The sequence below is a fragment of the Crinia signifera genome, chromosome 8, assembly GCF_055691185.1.
Source record: "Crinia signifera chromosome 8, ASM5569118v1, whole genome shotgun sequence".
Classification (NCBI taxonomy): Eukaryota; Metazoa; Chordata; class Amphibia; order Anura; family Myobatrachidae; genus Crinia; species Crinia signifera.
The window spans coordinates 122,631,043-122,647,674 of record NC_139224.1 but is presented as its reverse complement, the minus strand read 5'-3'; the positions used below and the strand labels follow the sequence as shown (position 1 = coordinate 122,647,674).

The following is a 16,632-nucleotide window of genomic DNA, read 5'->3' as shown; positions in this document are numbered from 1 at the left end:
GAGTACGACTTCAAAGCTAGCGTCGGAAAGCTGAGGAACCAGCAGGCCAGGATAGCCTTGCTTGATGACTCCTGAACAGGAAGGTGAGTACAATATATAGGTTTGATAATGTTTAAAACTACAGCCGTGTTCATGTGGATACACAAACAGACTGATGATAACACATTGTTAGCCATGGTAGAGAATTTTAACATTTACACTGATGACATATAAATAGCTGTAAGGGGTGGGGTGGTGTGTTTCCGTGCGTGCATGGGGTTCGCTGATGGACACATGGTTAAATATGAGGGCTGATGACATGAGACTGATGGGCTACTGCTCCCATGTGCGGAGACTGATGGGCTACTGCTCCCATGTGCGGAGATGGATGGGCTACTGCTCCCATGTGCGGAGATGGATGGGCTACTGCTCCCATGTGCGGAGATGGATGGGCTACTGCTCCCATGTGTGGAGACTGATGGGCTACTGCTCCCATGTGCGGAGACTGATGGGCTACTGCTCCCATGTGCGGAGACTGATGGGCTCCCCTGCTTAATTAGTGACTTCAATAGCATACTGATAATTACAAATACATTTAAATACCAATAATGATATACTCCTCTTTGGGTAAAATACTCCTTAAAATGTGCAGAAGAGGAGTCTTACTCTGCTGAAATATATATAGGAACAAATTAGAAATGAGCAATAGACCGGTGTTCCCCCTGTGAGGTCACTAATAGCCTTACAATAGTTTGCTCACCTGCAGAACTTGGCTGACGGCTCGGACATCTAATAAGTCCTCATGGAGACTTTCATTATCCACTCTTAATAAACTTTGCTCCAATAATTCCTGAAAAGAGCAGCCTCAGATTAGATGCAAATTGAAGATCTGTCAGCCAACTATGTAACTACTGTAATGTGATGGATAAACTTACAAGCCCCTTGGACAATATGGATTCTTCAGTCCTGACAATGGGAAGTAAAAAGAAGATTAAGAGAAGAAAAACCACATCACAAACGGCAGACTAGCATTGATGCCACTGAATAACAGAATCATAATACCACAACAAAATAACTGGTTCTTTTAAAAGATTTACATTTTGTTTACGATGCACAAAATCTTGGAACATTCAAGTCAATCTGTATCTATTTATCGGTACTTATGTAGTATCTGGGTGTCCGATTTAGAAATCGGATCGCATCGCATCGCATGCGACCAAATCGTATGCGATGCGATGGTCAAGATTTTTCCATAGGATTCAATGTTAAAATGGTCTGAGTCCATTTTAACATAGAATTCAATGGGAAAAAGGAGTCCTTTTCCTTTCCCCACTATCCAAGTGGGCATGGAGTTGGATATAAACCTGTGGCGAGCGTAGCGCGCCACCGAGCCTGAAGCGTGGCGAGCCCCGCGAGGGGACACAGAATACTTTTTAAGAAATATGCGTCCGCTCGCCACGCTTCGGGCTCGGTGGCTCGCTGCGCTCGCCACGCTATATAAAATCAACTCTATGCCCACTTGGATAGTGGGGAAATGAACAGGACCTTCTTAACATTGTATCCTATGCAAAATCGCATCGAATCGCATCGCATCGCATCTGATTGTATGCCTTAAGGTAAGGCATACAATCACAAAATCGGCAGCCCAGATACTACATAAGTACCTATTTATCTTCTGAAAGAGCCAGAAAGATTTGTTACTAAACCCCATTAACAGAAGTCAGATACATACACGAAACGCCGTTGAATAATGGGTTACAGTAACGTTTATATGGGCCATTAATAATAATGCATATGCACGATATGACTGTCAGCATCAACAAATGTAGTTCCTCTTATCCCAGTTACTATTCCTACTTCACTAGAACTGGGAGCCCTATGTAGAACTATCCTACATTGCTTATATGGGAGTGTTAGTCTAAATGAGGCCTAAACATCTGCAGACATTGTAAAACAAACTAAGGGGTGATTCAGGTTGGTTTGCAAAAGCAACCTGCTTCTTTAATAGACAAAACCATGTGCACTGCAGGTGAGGCAGATGTAACGTGTGCAGAGAGAGTTACATTTGGATGAGTTTTTACCTGTGCAGGGTAAATACTGGCTGCTTTATTCTTACATTTGGGTGGGGGTGTGTTCAAACTGAAATCTAAATTGCAGCATAACTCTCTCTGCACATGTTACATCAGCCCCACCTGCAGTGCAGTATGGTTTTGTGCATTAAAGAAGGTTTGCTTTTGCAAACCCACCAGAATCACCCCTTAAAACGGGATAAGTACACAGGCTTATAGTACCAGAGCTTGGATGTTACTAATTTCAGCAATAAGACCTTTCCAGAAACACATGCCTGAATGGATTCAGTTACACTTCATGGTTGGCTACCATATATAAAACTTTAGTAAGAAAAAAAAAGTAAATGTTACAACACATGGATGGACTAATCAGAAAAGGTTACACAGTAACAGAAAATGATGGTAATACAATTCAACAACAATCCAATATCTAATGTAGGGTACACACCAGAACGATTTGGCCTCAAAACACCCAATTTAGATACAATCTCAACCTATTGTATGTAAATGGAGCATGTTTTCGGCCATTTCTGATCAGATTCCGATCCGATGCGCGGCCCCTTGGGTCGTTTTTCAGATCCTACCTGCAGCAGGTAGGATTTGAAAACGACCCCTTCAACTGGGTACTAATCGGGATCAGATCATGTGCTTCAGCAGACCGCGAGACTATTCTGCGATCGACTTATGATCTGCTCCCAATCTCAATTGTTTTGGTGTGTACCAGGCATTACAACAATAATGCCGAGCGTACACGCTGCGATATGTGCACTTTGCGCTTTGAACTAGATCGCATCGTATCTAGTTCAAAACGAATCCGATGGGCTAAAGCAGCATGCATTTTGAACTACTGTAGATACAATGTGATCTAGTTCATAAAGTACCTACAGCACATTCTTTTTGGACTTTACGATGTGCATGGGAGTGCACATTTTAAGCCCAAAAAGCTCAGTGTATGGGTACCTTAAGGGCAGTAGCCATAATTTTACCTCTAATTGAATACCCCCTTAATTTAAATTTGTGCGCTGTTGTACTGTACATGAGTGGGACCAGAAAGGGGCCTGCGCCGTCAGTTGCAGTGTGGATGTCAGGAGAGTGACCGCTGGCAGCTGTTTGGGGGAAATTACAGAGTATGTCAGCTTTGTTCTGCAGGTGTGCTGGAGCCATGGTCTGAGTCTTCCAAAGCAGCTTCACTGGTCCCAGCAGCATGAAAACACTACTGGTAATCCTGAGTAAGCGGAGGTCTACTCATATGACTGACAAAACAGCGTATCCCAAAAGGCTCAGGATGGGTCTATTTACACAAGATACTTCCTGCGGCATTAGCATATATTTGCACAGCAGCTGCATCCAAAGACTCAGCTGTACACTGCATCCATATCTGAATCGGGCACATAATCAGAATTTGAAAGAAAAGGGTGAAGTAATCAGTGTAACTTTCTAAATGTGTACATGTCACTTTATTCAGCCATTTTGTTAGTGGGCCTATCTTCATTAGGTGAACTGGGGCTGCATACTCAAATATGAGCCCCCAAAATGGCTGCCTACAGGTGTGCAGGTGGCAGGACTACTTTACTTACCTTTTTAATAATACAACAACATGGTCCATGTTAGCCTTTACCAGAAATGATGGTCTAGGATAAAAAAATAAAGCATAGGATTTGTTACATATTTTTCTTAACTATTTAAATAAATCTGAAACCGCAGCTGGTCTAATGTAGGGTACACACCAGGGCGACCCGCTCACGATGCACATCGTGAGCGGGTTGTCAGTGTCTCGTCCGACCCGCTCACGGTGACGCGGGGGGGCACGACCCGCTCACGATGTGCACCGTGAGCGGGTCCGATCCGATGGCGACCCGCACCCGGCTGTATGGTCGTCATTGAGATCCTACCTGCAGCAGGTAGGATCTCAATAACGACCGACCGACCAGCGGGACCGCGCATCGGATCGGTATCGGTCCACACCAGGACAGAAAAGGGCCCAATCAGCACACAATCTACATCCAATTGGTCGGAATTGGATCTAGATTGAGGGGATCGGGCCCTAGTCGTCCTGGTGTGTACCCAGCATAACAGGAGCGCAGTACAAAGTTAGAACACAAACACCATACTATTACTTATCCACACACACATACTGTGGCTTATTTACAGTTTTGGCAGAATTCATACTCTCTTTGCTCTAGACATTATATTAAAACCATAATGTAAAAACAAAAAATATGTACGCTTGTAAAAAATGTTTTTATTAAATAAGGAACTGAAGGCAAAAAATTAATTATAACTAGTTTATTGTGCCATTAGTGCTCCCATATGAGGATATTGATTTAAGTTCCGGGAAAGCGGTCAATATGAGAGCTGCAGGCCACACAAATCTGTAGTTAAAAATGGTATTAATCTCCAGTATCTCTACATAAGGAAAAAATTATCATTGGAAAAAAAAACATTCTCTCACTGTGATGCCTGAAACAGAGTGCAAAACTGCGCCACACTAACCACGAACACACACATCTGTCATCTATACATTTAACTATTACTTATAAGAGGACATGATCAGTTTAGAAATCAGCATTTGGGGACATTAGGGCACGCATATATAAGTGCACGCATATATAAGTGACCTGAGAGTCACTTTATATATGCGTGCACACACACACACCACATAATGGTCGGCGAACATCGAAAGATGTGGGAGGTTCCCCCTGGCCTGCGAATGGATGTTTATGTAAAACATCCATTTGCATGCCAAGCGAACGAACCCGGCGTGCGAATGGTGGGCCGGCTGGTTGACTCGCAAGGGTGCGAATTTGCATCCGAGCAAATCAACCAGAATAACCTCACCTCGTTCGAGCGTTGTTAAATCCAAACGCAATGCTGCATGTGGATCAGAATAACCTCCTAAATCCGACAGCTCTGGCTCACTTAATCCTATTAAAAGATAGATGGACATGGCTTGATCTGTATAGCCGTTGGGTGTCGGATGGTCGGTTCTCCGACCTTGGAATCCCAACTGTCAGGAGCCTCACAGTCAGAATACAGAGTTACTGGGGCTATTTTCCCTCATGGGATTCCACGACCCCCAGAGAGGGAGAATAGAATATGGCTGTAAGCTATATAAAATATGCTAGGACTGTATTCTGTACTACACCTGATACTGTATTGTGTATATTTTCGGTTTGTCTCTATGTTCATGCTCTGTTTCTTTTGCTTTGGTTTCTTTTGTTTGCACAAAACCAATAAAAACGATAAAAAAAAAAAAAGTACGGCAAAATGTCTCATCTACAAAATATTTCTATAAATTCCTGTTATTTTAAGTCAGTGTGAAATATGTTTGCTAATTTATAAAAGCATTCATTAACACGACTATAACCCAGGTGTGGAAATACATACAAGAGAGATCATTTATACGAAATCTTCCAAGTGACAGTAGCACATTTCCAGCATTAATATTTATGGATTCCAAGAGTCTCAGCTACAAACTGTATTCCTGCAAGGCGTAGATGACATCATGTCATGTACACTCGCTACACAGAACACACACTTTAGTCACAGTATTAAATAGTCCTTGTTAAAGGACTGGAACAGAAGTCAAGTACATGAAGAGCACAATCGTGCAGAATCAGACCGGGAAGAAGAGGTATATACGTCTGGGAAAGCCATAGTCTATGCGGGAAGACAGCAGATGATGAGGATGGTCGTCTGCACTAGCGAACCACTTATTTATTACCTGTTATTTAAGCTTATATAGCGCACACATATTCTGCAGCGCTGTACAAAGAAGATTTGAACATTCACATCAGCCCCTGCCCCAGTGGAGCTTATAAACTATGGAGGTTCTTCTAATTGATTCACTCTCCTGTTCGTTCGCACAGAGAAGCGATTTTTAGAGACTGCGCATAAGCATTAATGCGCAGCCTCTTTGTGGGAGTGGGCACGGCAAATTGATTATTCACCAGCAGTGTGGGTGGGGTGCGTGGGGAGGTGGTCAAGCCCAGCGTTTCATGGGCTTTCCTGGTCAGCGGATGTCAGTTGCCCGCCCTCTTTCCATACAGGGCACCGCAGATCTAAGGTGCACAAAGACACAATGGGGCAGATGTATTAATCTGCCTATAACGTTTGGCGAATAACGATTCCCGCTTCTCCAGCATAACATGGAGAAGCGGGCAAACGTTATAGGCAGATGTATTAACCCCATCCCAGCTGATAAGGAGAGCCGTTATCCCCAGCGTGAACGGCTCTCCTTATCGTCTCCCTCGCCGCCCCGCACATGCGCATTCGCCGTTGCCCCCCCCCCCGCCTGGCTTTCTGGGCATGCGCGAGATCTCGCTAAAACCGCAAGATCTCCAGCGCAGCCCAAGCCAGACGCAGGGCTAGCGTTGTCCCCATAGTGGGGGATAGGACAACGCTAGCCCTGAGCTGGCGAAGGGGCGGGGGCGAATTAACGCCTTGAAGGCTGTTAATACATCGCCCCGGCCGTTAATCCCTGGGGGGGATTGCAGGGGACAGCCCCGCCGAGCGTAACTCGGCGGGCTGTCACTAGCGCACGTTAGGTGCGCTAGTAATACATTGGAGGAATCGTAATCCCCCCCCAGTTAACCAGCGTTAAGTGCATTTTTGCACTTAACGCTGGTTGATACATCTGCCCCATGGACCTTTCTTCCTTGCTCAGACATATATTATGCCTTTGTTGGATTGAAGCGGTTTTGTTTTTCTGTTACTGCTGTATTAGAGACAACTTAGTAGTTTTACTGATGATCAAAAGCGTTTGTTGCGCATGAGATGGATGGTTTAGTCTATGGGTGGGATGTATTAAAATACATCGCCGCCCGCCGCGATGCCAGCGCATATGTACTAACATATGCGGCTGACATCACAGTGCGGTGACGGAGGACCCCCGCGATACCTGTACTGTGGTGTGCGGGGGGTCTCAGTCATCTCCCTGCCGCCTGCTTCCCCCCTTACGCCGGGGACAGCTAAGCAGGCTGTCCCGGCGCCTCCTCCTCTCCCCTGCAGCCGGAAGGATGTCCGGCTGCTTTACTAGGGGGAGGAAGGGCTTACCTTCAGGGACCAGGAGGACCTGCACCAGGTAAGCTAGAGGGAGGGGGGGGGGCGGCGGGTTTGCAGCGGAGGCGTCGGGCGGTGAAAAGAAGTCCATAGTTGGCGATACCCTACAATGCGGTATCACGCCGGCGGCATTTTCATGCATAGGAAAATGTGGTAAAAAGGGGGTTTTACCGCATTTTCCCCTAAATGAGTGGTATGTAAACATCTAATGTGAGCATGACATAAAGCGGACACATGCGCTGCTGCTGCCACCGAGAATGTATCTCAAGTTCTGCCTATCGGGAGAAAGAAGCCATTTTCCAATAACTCTGCATCAGAACTATGTGCCTCAACATATAGTGCAAGTACACATGTACACCATGCTTGTATGACTCATTACATAGGTTGTAGAAGAACTTTCAGAACATCACTTGCTGAAAACTTAAGACAGTCCATAAGGATGGTTTTGGTATAATATATCTACATAAAATAGATAGGCTAATGCATAGGATCAACAAGGTCAAAAGGATGACTGTCTGAGGTCAAAAGTTCAACGTGAAAAATGTGTTCCTTTTTTTTTTTGTCCAAACTTTACCAAGTGTATGACCACGATTAGTGAAAACGTAGGCCACACTTCAGGCAAAGTGACTCGCTCCACTACTGCTGCAATTGGCACAGGTTAATCTTCACAGTGTAGTCCATGTGGATGGTAAATGATAAAAAAAAAAGTAAAACAATTGTGTTGACCATTGTTACGTCGACTTTTGTATTGGTCAACCTTTTAACTGTCTAACTAGACATTGTCTATGTCTTGACTAGATCTCCATAAGGATACTGAACGCCTATATGGTTTACCAATCCATAACAGTTTGCTATTTCAATACATACAGTATATGTGGTTTAATTACAGTCTGAACCAATTGGGGCAGGAAGAGAAAACTAGAATGGGAAGAATAAAAACGACAATGAAGGAATGTGGGTTTGTAAAAAAAACAAAAGTAGACAGAAAAAGAAGATGGAGGACAGAATGTAGGACTGACCTTAAAGAATAAAAGAGACAGACTAGTCTTCAGAAAAATAGACTGCTTACTGTAACACATTTTATCTTCTCACCCGAACACAAATGGAAAGCTGTCCATCCCGATATGATGGACAAACAGGAGATAGGAGAGGCACGCCACAGACTCAGCCGCGTATGTCTCTTTTTCAGGAACAGAATCGTCAGTCTCAAGCCTCTGGGATGCGTTACCATGTTGCACAAACACCTTGGGTAGTGATTCTCCCAACGACAAAAGAAAACCCTACAAAAGAATGATTCACCTTACTAAACAATCTGTAGTTTCTGTAAAGCCCCAATACTCCTACGGGAGAAGTCGCATCCAATTCCCTTTGAGCAGCCCGGGACCCTCTGCATGTGATGTATCATCGCATGTGATCCCTGTTCCGTTCAGGGGGGTCCGTCTCAGAGATCTTACGTGTATTTTTGTGGCGTTCCTTCTATGGCTTTCTGATCCATAATAGTATTTACAATGGGATGTATTATTCAGGATGAGGCAAAAACAACTCCCAGATTTTAAAGGTTAAATGCATGTTAAAATGTTAGTGCATGATCTAAAAGTACACGGAATGACCTGAAAGTACATGGACTAGAGTTTATTTTAAATTGGTTTTGAATATGATATTGCCATCCTTCCATTCTTTAATGGTTCTTGGTGGATGTTTGTAGACCTCAGTGGTCAGACTGACTGTGTAGAAGCTTTCCATGAGGCGGTTGAAAAATGTTTTCCACCCAGTAACAAAAATGTTGTTTTTTAAACGTAGCCAGACAAACGAAAGTGAGCTCCATTAAGAAATTGCAGTGAGAACACCAGAAATGACCGCTGAGTGTTACAGAATTTCAGAAATAGTACTACAATCGTACTTGCCGGCTTTATTATTTTAATTTTGGAGCTTAACCTTTGGCATCACTATACCCCACCCCCTCATGGGAAAACAGAGATTTAGCTATATTTGCATATGGGGTGGGGCCATATTAAAGCAATTACTAAAGTATCGCGTAATTAGGCCCTCATCCTCCAGACGGACCGCCACACTACTATTCTTCCCTATTTTTCGCATTTCACTAGGAAGCGGGCAGAATGTGGGAGAGTTGGCCCCGCTTCCTGGGGTGTGGGGATAACACAAAAGAATCATGTGTCTCCAGCTGTAGCCGTGAGAGCAGGCAAGTATGCTACAAATGTATATAATGAATAAAGACCAACATATAGAGGAGAACATATTCAAAACCAACTGAAAATAAACTGTATTCAAGCACTATTAGATTATGTACTAAAATTCTGAATCTACCATTCCTTTTGTTAACCTTTTATTTTAGTTTTTTTGTGCCTCCCTCTACATATTATTCAAATAGTTCCTTCAGCAACATAATTGGGAACTGCGAACTTATTTGTATAAACTATATTAGAGTTTCTGTGTCGGATTTGTTAATCACAGAAACATGAAATATTGTTTCCTGGGGTCACTATCATGGTAAGTATCCATACAAAGAAGTTTATCTATACATTATACTGTATTTAGTTTAATGGATCTTAAAAAAACATTAAAGTGGAGAGTTATGGTGTGTACACACAGTGAGATTCCTTTGCTATTTGACTTAAGATTCGATTGCTATGCAATCATTGCTAACTCTGTACTATTTACATACAATTCATACTTACATTCAATCTGCACTATACAGTCATTGCTGCACTGTCTATTTGGCTTACCAATTTCAGCTGAAGGGGAGCGCACATCATCATCCAACCGGGATAGAAAGCTTAAAAGCATGTTCTATCTCCATACGATGTATATGCGATCCCGATTCGATTTTGATTATATAGTCAAAATTAAATGTCAAATGTACCGTTTGTACACAGCATTAAACATGTGGAATAAAAAGGATCAACAACTTCTTTGTATTCATTTACTAAAATAAAAAATCTTTTCACAAAAAGTAGACGTTCTTTGGACTTACCATAATCTCTTTAGCAAATACATGAAAATGATTATCAGACGCATCTTCAGGTAGCAGGTTTAGCTGTGCCCACAGCACGGGGAACTTTAAGCAACTATAACAACTTATGAGAAAAGAATTGACAAACATTAGAATAGAGGCAAGAAACATACCTCTATAGTAATTCTAGCTATTGCATGATATAACCTTGCCATATGCTGTGTAAGTGGCCTGGGCGCGTTTTGCCCTTTAAAAATCGTGCAGGGCACGGCACCCTGCTAAAACAGCCTAGCATGAACACTATTGGGTGTAAGTCACAGGGTCGACAATAGGCCGACTCAATCTGGTCGATGTGCAAGTAGTCGACAGAGTCAATAGGTTGACGTGTAAAAGACAGACTGGTACAAAAGGTCACAGTGAAAATGGAAGACACAAATAGAGGTAGAAACAAGTTTTTTGGGGTGACATTTTTCCACGTAAAACTACATTTAACCCGTAGGGTTACCACCTCATCCCTTTAATTCCGGACACATATTAATTACACAGGTTCTGTGGCTGGCTGACTTCAAGATTTCATTTCACTTGGTTTTAAACTGCCACAGAACCTTTGTAATTAATATGTGTCCGGAATTTAAAGGGATGAGGTGGTAACCCTGCCGATTAGTGTACTGCCTCACTTGCCCCGCTTTAGGCAAGATGCCTCCCTCCACTACCCCTAAGCTCGGCACAGGTAAATTTCAAATCAATAATAATAATCACCAGTATGAACAACCCTTTGCCGTTAGCCAATCACAGGCTTCGGTTTCCTTCCTTCTGGTTACTATGACAGCAGTCTGACTGATCACTAGAGGGAGCTTAAGTAAATCAAAAGTGATAATAAACTGCTTGTAGGGTAGACATCTTACACCCCACACCCCAACTACCCAGCTGCACCTATGCAATGAAAGTCTCCAGTGCAAGTATATCATGAAAAGATAGTGTAATGGTGTGTACACACGGGTGCGATATGGCTTCCGATGTTGCCGATATAGTGCACATCGGAAGCCATATCGCATACCAATTGTGTACTATTGAGGGCTTGCGAGCCCGATGCGCTGCCGATGCGCGCTCCCGAGTGAGCGCAAATCGGCAGCGACATAGTGAGGGCAGGCAAGACTATATAGTGCAGATCTGCACTATATAGTCTTTGTGCCTGAATACTCACTATAGCTCCGGCGGCCAGAGGGAGAGGGGCTTCTCCTAGGGCTGCGCTGCAGGGCTGATCGCTGATGACCCGGCCGGAAGAAGTCAGCCTAAAAAGGAGGGCGGGGGGTGTGGCCTGATGTCTGCACGGCGGAGGGGGGGGGGCTGTTTGATGTGCCGCGGCCCCGGGTGTCGCAGCACGCTGACATCCCGGCACCCAGTGGTCACCAGGTACTATACTATGCTCTCCTTCATGTTCCCACACACGGTCGACATGCTGCCGTGCGATGCAAGTCCCGATGCCATCAGATCGCATCGGGACTCGCATCGCACGGCAGCATGTCGACCGTGTGTACACACCATTAGTCAACAGTTACTGAAGACCAATAAATTACATTAAAACTGTTGCTACATTGTAGGTTGCTGCTTTTCACAGACTGTCCTGTCCTTTTCATGTATTAATTATAAGGTATTGTTTGATAAACCTTCTATAGAATTGCAGAACCCTGGCATGATGCAATTACGGGACATAAAGAAACTTGCCATTACGGTAAACAATAGGACCAATAGGCCAGTGTGACCAGGGGATCCTTTCCCATGCTTAAACATAGAATACACCGAAATGGGAAATAATATTATAAGGATAATATATAATAAATTAATATTATAAGGCATTTTCCCTGTTGCGCATGTATAGTGAACAGCTTCGCCTCAGCTTCTTCATTCCTGGAAAGTTCTTTAGCGCGGTCGGATGCATGAAGGATTCCTCCAGATCAACAGGTCACCGCGGAAAAAAGGATCCGTCAGCAACCCAGGAGTTCCTACAAGGAAGCCATCCACTCACTTCCTACGCGCTGGGATCATTGCATCAATGTCAATGTCAATCATGTGTAGTTGTAATGTTACACATGAACTGTAATAACATTTTCTTTACATACAACCGTGGTCTCCTTTTCATTTAGGCACACCTTATACATTAGTTTGCAAGTGCTAGGTTATTACACATTTTAGCCCATCTCTTATCAAATCTACAGCAGTAATGGTTTGACAAAGATCTTTGTTGCCAACCCTCCTTTCCTCGGCCAGAGCGCTCTGTTAGCCTCACCCAGTTATTTCCACTGTTGATGTACAGTAGTTTGATACCATTTTATATTAAGAAATAAATCTGTACTTACAATGTCAACAGTTCTTTCTGCATCTCCTGCATATCTGGTTCCTTGGACAGGTCTGTGGCTTGTGAGACAGAATGTATGAAAGGCTGAGCAAACTGTATGAGAGCCAGACAGCACCGGCACAGGGAATGCTTGTCCTCGAGCATCTGCTCTGTTGTATACGGCACCGGCAGACTAGAGATCCGAGAATGGATCGTGGACAGAGACAGACCCACGGAGTAGGATTTCTTGTTTCCGAGTTTCAGGAGGACTAGAAGACATGAATAGGAATAACCCTGGGTCAATAAATACTATTTGTCACATTAAAATCCCATTCCACATCTAATCTGGTGCTACAAAGGGAGACTGAAAAGGAAAATACACTGCTTCACACTATGCTACTTGATATACTCTTAGGGGTCAATTCTGGCTCACACAGAGTGAACTGAATTCGGATCCTGCCCCGATGCGCAACTACTCCTGAGCAAACCCCGACTGCGAACGGTCTTGGCGATTTACACTGTCGAAGAGGGGAGGAAGGGATTGGGGCTGACAGGGGCGGTGGGCGTCCCAATGAAAACACTGGGAGTTCCCCTGGGTACGTGGGCCGAAGGATGCCTGCCGGGGGTGGGCTGCTGACGTCATCACATGACATCAGCCGCCCGCCCTCTCTTCGTCCCTGCAGCCGCAAATGTAAGTCCGTTGACAATTAGAATGACCCCCTTAATTTCCTACCAGTCAGAATTCCTGTGTTCCGAAAAACGTTTCACTTTGTTGTGATACCCAGGAGGTAGGTGTACATGGACACGTTGTTCTACCATGCTATGGATGAGCCTCACTGATCCTTGGTAGTAATTTGATTACATTTGAGACGTGGACAAAATAAAATACGAAAAAATTCTGCAATCATACAGTTCTCTAATGATCACTGGGGCAGGACGAAGCTCAGATTGTACCTGTTTGCAGAGGCTGAAGCAGAAACAAGATAACTTGAGATAAGTGATCCACAACTTCGTCAATCTGCTCGAGTATGCCCAAGACAATCTCCTTAGGGTTACAAAGCTGTTTGGTAAAAAAAAAGCCATAAGTACATTAAATGTTTCAAATTACAAAAATACTTGTAGTAAGATCTTGATGCAGATTGGTCACTGGAAATAAATCCCATCTGTCATCCATCCCTTTTACCCTTTAAATTCTGCTTCCACTGTCAACAAGCAAAGCTGCACTATATCGCTTTCACACTGACAAATATTTCCCAGGTTACTGTGGCCAGTGCAAGCATGTCAAACCATTTCTGCGGTGACATAACCAGGAATCTATGGGCCTCATTCAGATCACATCGGTCCTGCGTGCATTCGCACGCAGTACAGATGTTGCGCGTCTGCGCATGCGGGTATCTTCGCATGTGCAGGCGTATGGTGCGTGCACCCGCGGCGACCTTTCGGAATGGTGGTGTGGGGGGGGGGGCGGAGATGGGTGGGGCGCGCCGGGCTGCCCCATTACCATATGGGAACGTCCAGCGTTCCATGGGAGTTTCCATGAGAACGCTGGGCGTTCTCATGGTAATGAGGCAGTGACGCGGGTGTGGGGGGCGGGTAGCTGACATCACCGGATGTCAGCTGCCCGCCCATATCCACGCCAGCGTGCACGCAAATGTACGCAACTAAAAAGTCACTTTTATATGCGTGCATGCTAAACATCATTCGAAAGATGTGGGCGGTTACCCGAGCCATTCTTTCACACTGACAAATATTTCCCGGTTTATTACACATGAACGCGCAACAACCCGGGAATCTGGTCAGTGCGAAAGGATCCTAGGGACCAGCGTTCCGGTATTTCAACCCAGGTCTTGACCAAGGTTGGACCTGGAACGCCCGCGGGTCCAGGGGTGGTGTGAACGGGTAACCCGGGTTGATGCGACCCGGGTCCCTTTCACTGCAGTGTAAAGGTGCCTCTGGAGGATGCAGACATCTCCCAGCACTGCCCCGGCCCCACCTCCCAATTACGTCACCCACCCAGCTTTATTCCGGATCGGACGACTAGTGTGAAAGTGTTTGCAACCTGGGATTTTGTACTGGTTTGTGACCCGGCTTGCAAGCGTTTTCCAGTGAGAAAGGGGTACTAGATAGAATATCTCCTTGCCCCTATATTTCCCTGAAGGTCCTTCCTACATACATTAATATGCTGATCCTTGTATATAACCAAACACTTATACCCGTATCTCTTATAACTCTTATAGTTCATCTCTTCCAATGGCAAGCTGATCCCTCCTTTTCTTCCCTACATCTCTGCTGTAATGTGTACAGAGAATTGTGGGGATAATTGTTACCTTTGCTCTGTTTTAGATTTTTACTAATGTAAAGTTTAGTCCTGTATACCATGTAGTGTTCTGATGTGTGCCATATGTACGGCGCTGCAAACCACGTGTCGCACCTTATAAATAAAATGTAATAATAATAATAATAATAATAATAATAATAATAATAAAATGTAATGGGTGCAACTTTTATGGCTTTTAATGACAGAGAATGGAGAAGGATCCACAGTACAGAGGAAGCAGCATTAGTGTTCTATATACACGTGGGGGAAAAAGTACATTTTATGTTTTGCAAAGAAGGGTACATGTTCAAAAATGTTTTACTACTATAAATATTATAACACATATCAGTCACCTGTATCAAGCCGTTAATTATTTCTAAGCAGGTCTTCTCCCGGACACTGTCGGGTGCACAACTCTGCGCACACTTTGTTACAGGTCCAATAAGATTCCATCCAACATTTCTAATGAGGATCTGCAACAAGAGAGGGCAGAAATATCAACTTATTATACAATTCTATCATCCATTAAAGGACTGTAATGTTCATTATCGATGCCCCCTAGGTTTTATTTGTGAATGTTGTTTTTGTAAAAATAGTTACATTTTCACTAAATGACATATGGCCAGATGCACTAAGCTTCAAAAGTGATAAAATGGAGAGTGGTAAACAGCCAGCCAATCAGCTCCCACATGTTATGTAACAGACTGTGTTTGAAAAATGCCTTGGGCACATGTAGATGTGCCCAAGGCAAGTCAATGGCATCCCAGAGTAAGGCTCATACAGAAAGTCATAGTAAGTAGGGCTTTATGGCCTTACTGTGGCCACTGCAAGCATGTCAACCCATTTCTGCGGACACATAACCAGGAATCTATACGTCAAAGTGTGCAAGCCTTGGGCTTACCGGGCAATGTAACTGAAAAGCTCTGGGCGGTAAAGTCCAAGGACAAAAAGCCATATGGGGCTACGGGAAGTTTTGTGTGAGGTCAAGCTGCTGTAAAATGCCACCTCTCTAATTTGCAGGAGCGGATTGGCTGCAGCACCATTTATCATACACAATGAGTTTTAATCACCCATTGATAAATGTGTCCCTTTATGCCAAGTTACTCCTCAAGCAACCAATCCAGCTCATTTTTAAGCCATGCTAAGCAAATCAAAGGCTTGCGTGGGGCAGGATTCCATTCTGGCAGGACGACGAGGCCGCAGCGTTGCCCCAGCATCTTGTGACCCCCAACACTGCAATTTTCTACACACCCCAAGGAGGTAAAAAGGGGAATCTAATGGCATGCTACTGTAATCATCAGTAATGTGCAAAACCGGACATTGCAGCGGAATGAAACACAAGGGGGTATTCAACGAGAACCCATCTTCATCCCCACTAAACTGTTGGAGGAATTCCAAGACCCGGGCAGCTTTGTGTTTCTACTGATCTCTAGCATTAAGCAAGCACTCGTCCAACTAGAAATGTCTTCACATTTTAATTCAATCAGATGCAAATTGCTTCTTTTTCTGCTCTTTCTCCTAACTCAGGACTGATTCATTAATTCAACCTGCTCTATAAATAGATGAATAAGACCTTAATTTAACAGCAATGTATATGCCACCTAGTGGCTGCTGGTGTTGATGTAACATTGTATAGCCCATGGGTCTATAACCTATGGCCCTCCAGATGTTGTGAAGCTACATGTTCCAACATGCATTGCCACATTTTTTCCTATAAGAGCATGCCAAAACTGTCAAGGCATGCTGGGAAATGTAGTTCCACAACATCTGGAGGGCCACAGGTTGAAGACCTGTGGTATAGCCCATCAATTAAAATGAAATATTTAAACAAATCAGTAGAAAGCACTATTTTAAAATAAAAAGCTAGGAGGACAGTCAATGGGACAAAGCCATAGTTAGA

The 16,632-nt window shown here is 44.1% G+C and overlaps 1 protein-coding gene across 2 annotated transcripts in view; it reads right to left on the bottom strand.

Moving 5' to 3' along the window:
* The window catches only part of GLMN (glomulin, FKBP associated protein), a 45,113-nt gene that overhangs the window by 13,151 nt on the left and 15,330 nt on the right, over window positions 1-16,632 (bottom strand). For both annotated transcript variants that reach the window (XM_083157097.1, XM_083157098.1), the window contains exons 4-11: window positions 15,086-15,205; window positions 13,370-13,475; window positions 12,438-12,684; window positions 10,102-10,204; window positions 8,202-8,389; window positions 3,626-3,679; window positions 915-945; window positions 746-829 (exon numbers count right to left, since the gene is read on the bottom strand). In XM_083157097.1, coding sequence (XP_083013223.1) covers window positions 746-829; window positions 915-945; window positions 3,626-3,679; window positions 8,202-8,389; window positions 10,102-10,204; window positions 12,438-12,684; window positions 13,370-13,475; window positions 15,086-15,205 — 933 coding nt within the window. The remainder of the gene's footprint in view (window positions 1-745; window positions 830-914; window positions 946-3,625; window positions 3,680-8,201; window positions 8,390-10,101; window positions 10,205-12,437; window positions 12,685-13,369; window positions 13,476-15,085; window positions 15,206-16,632) is intronic.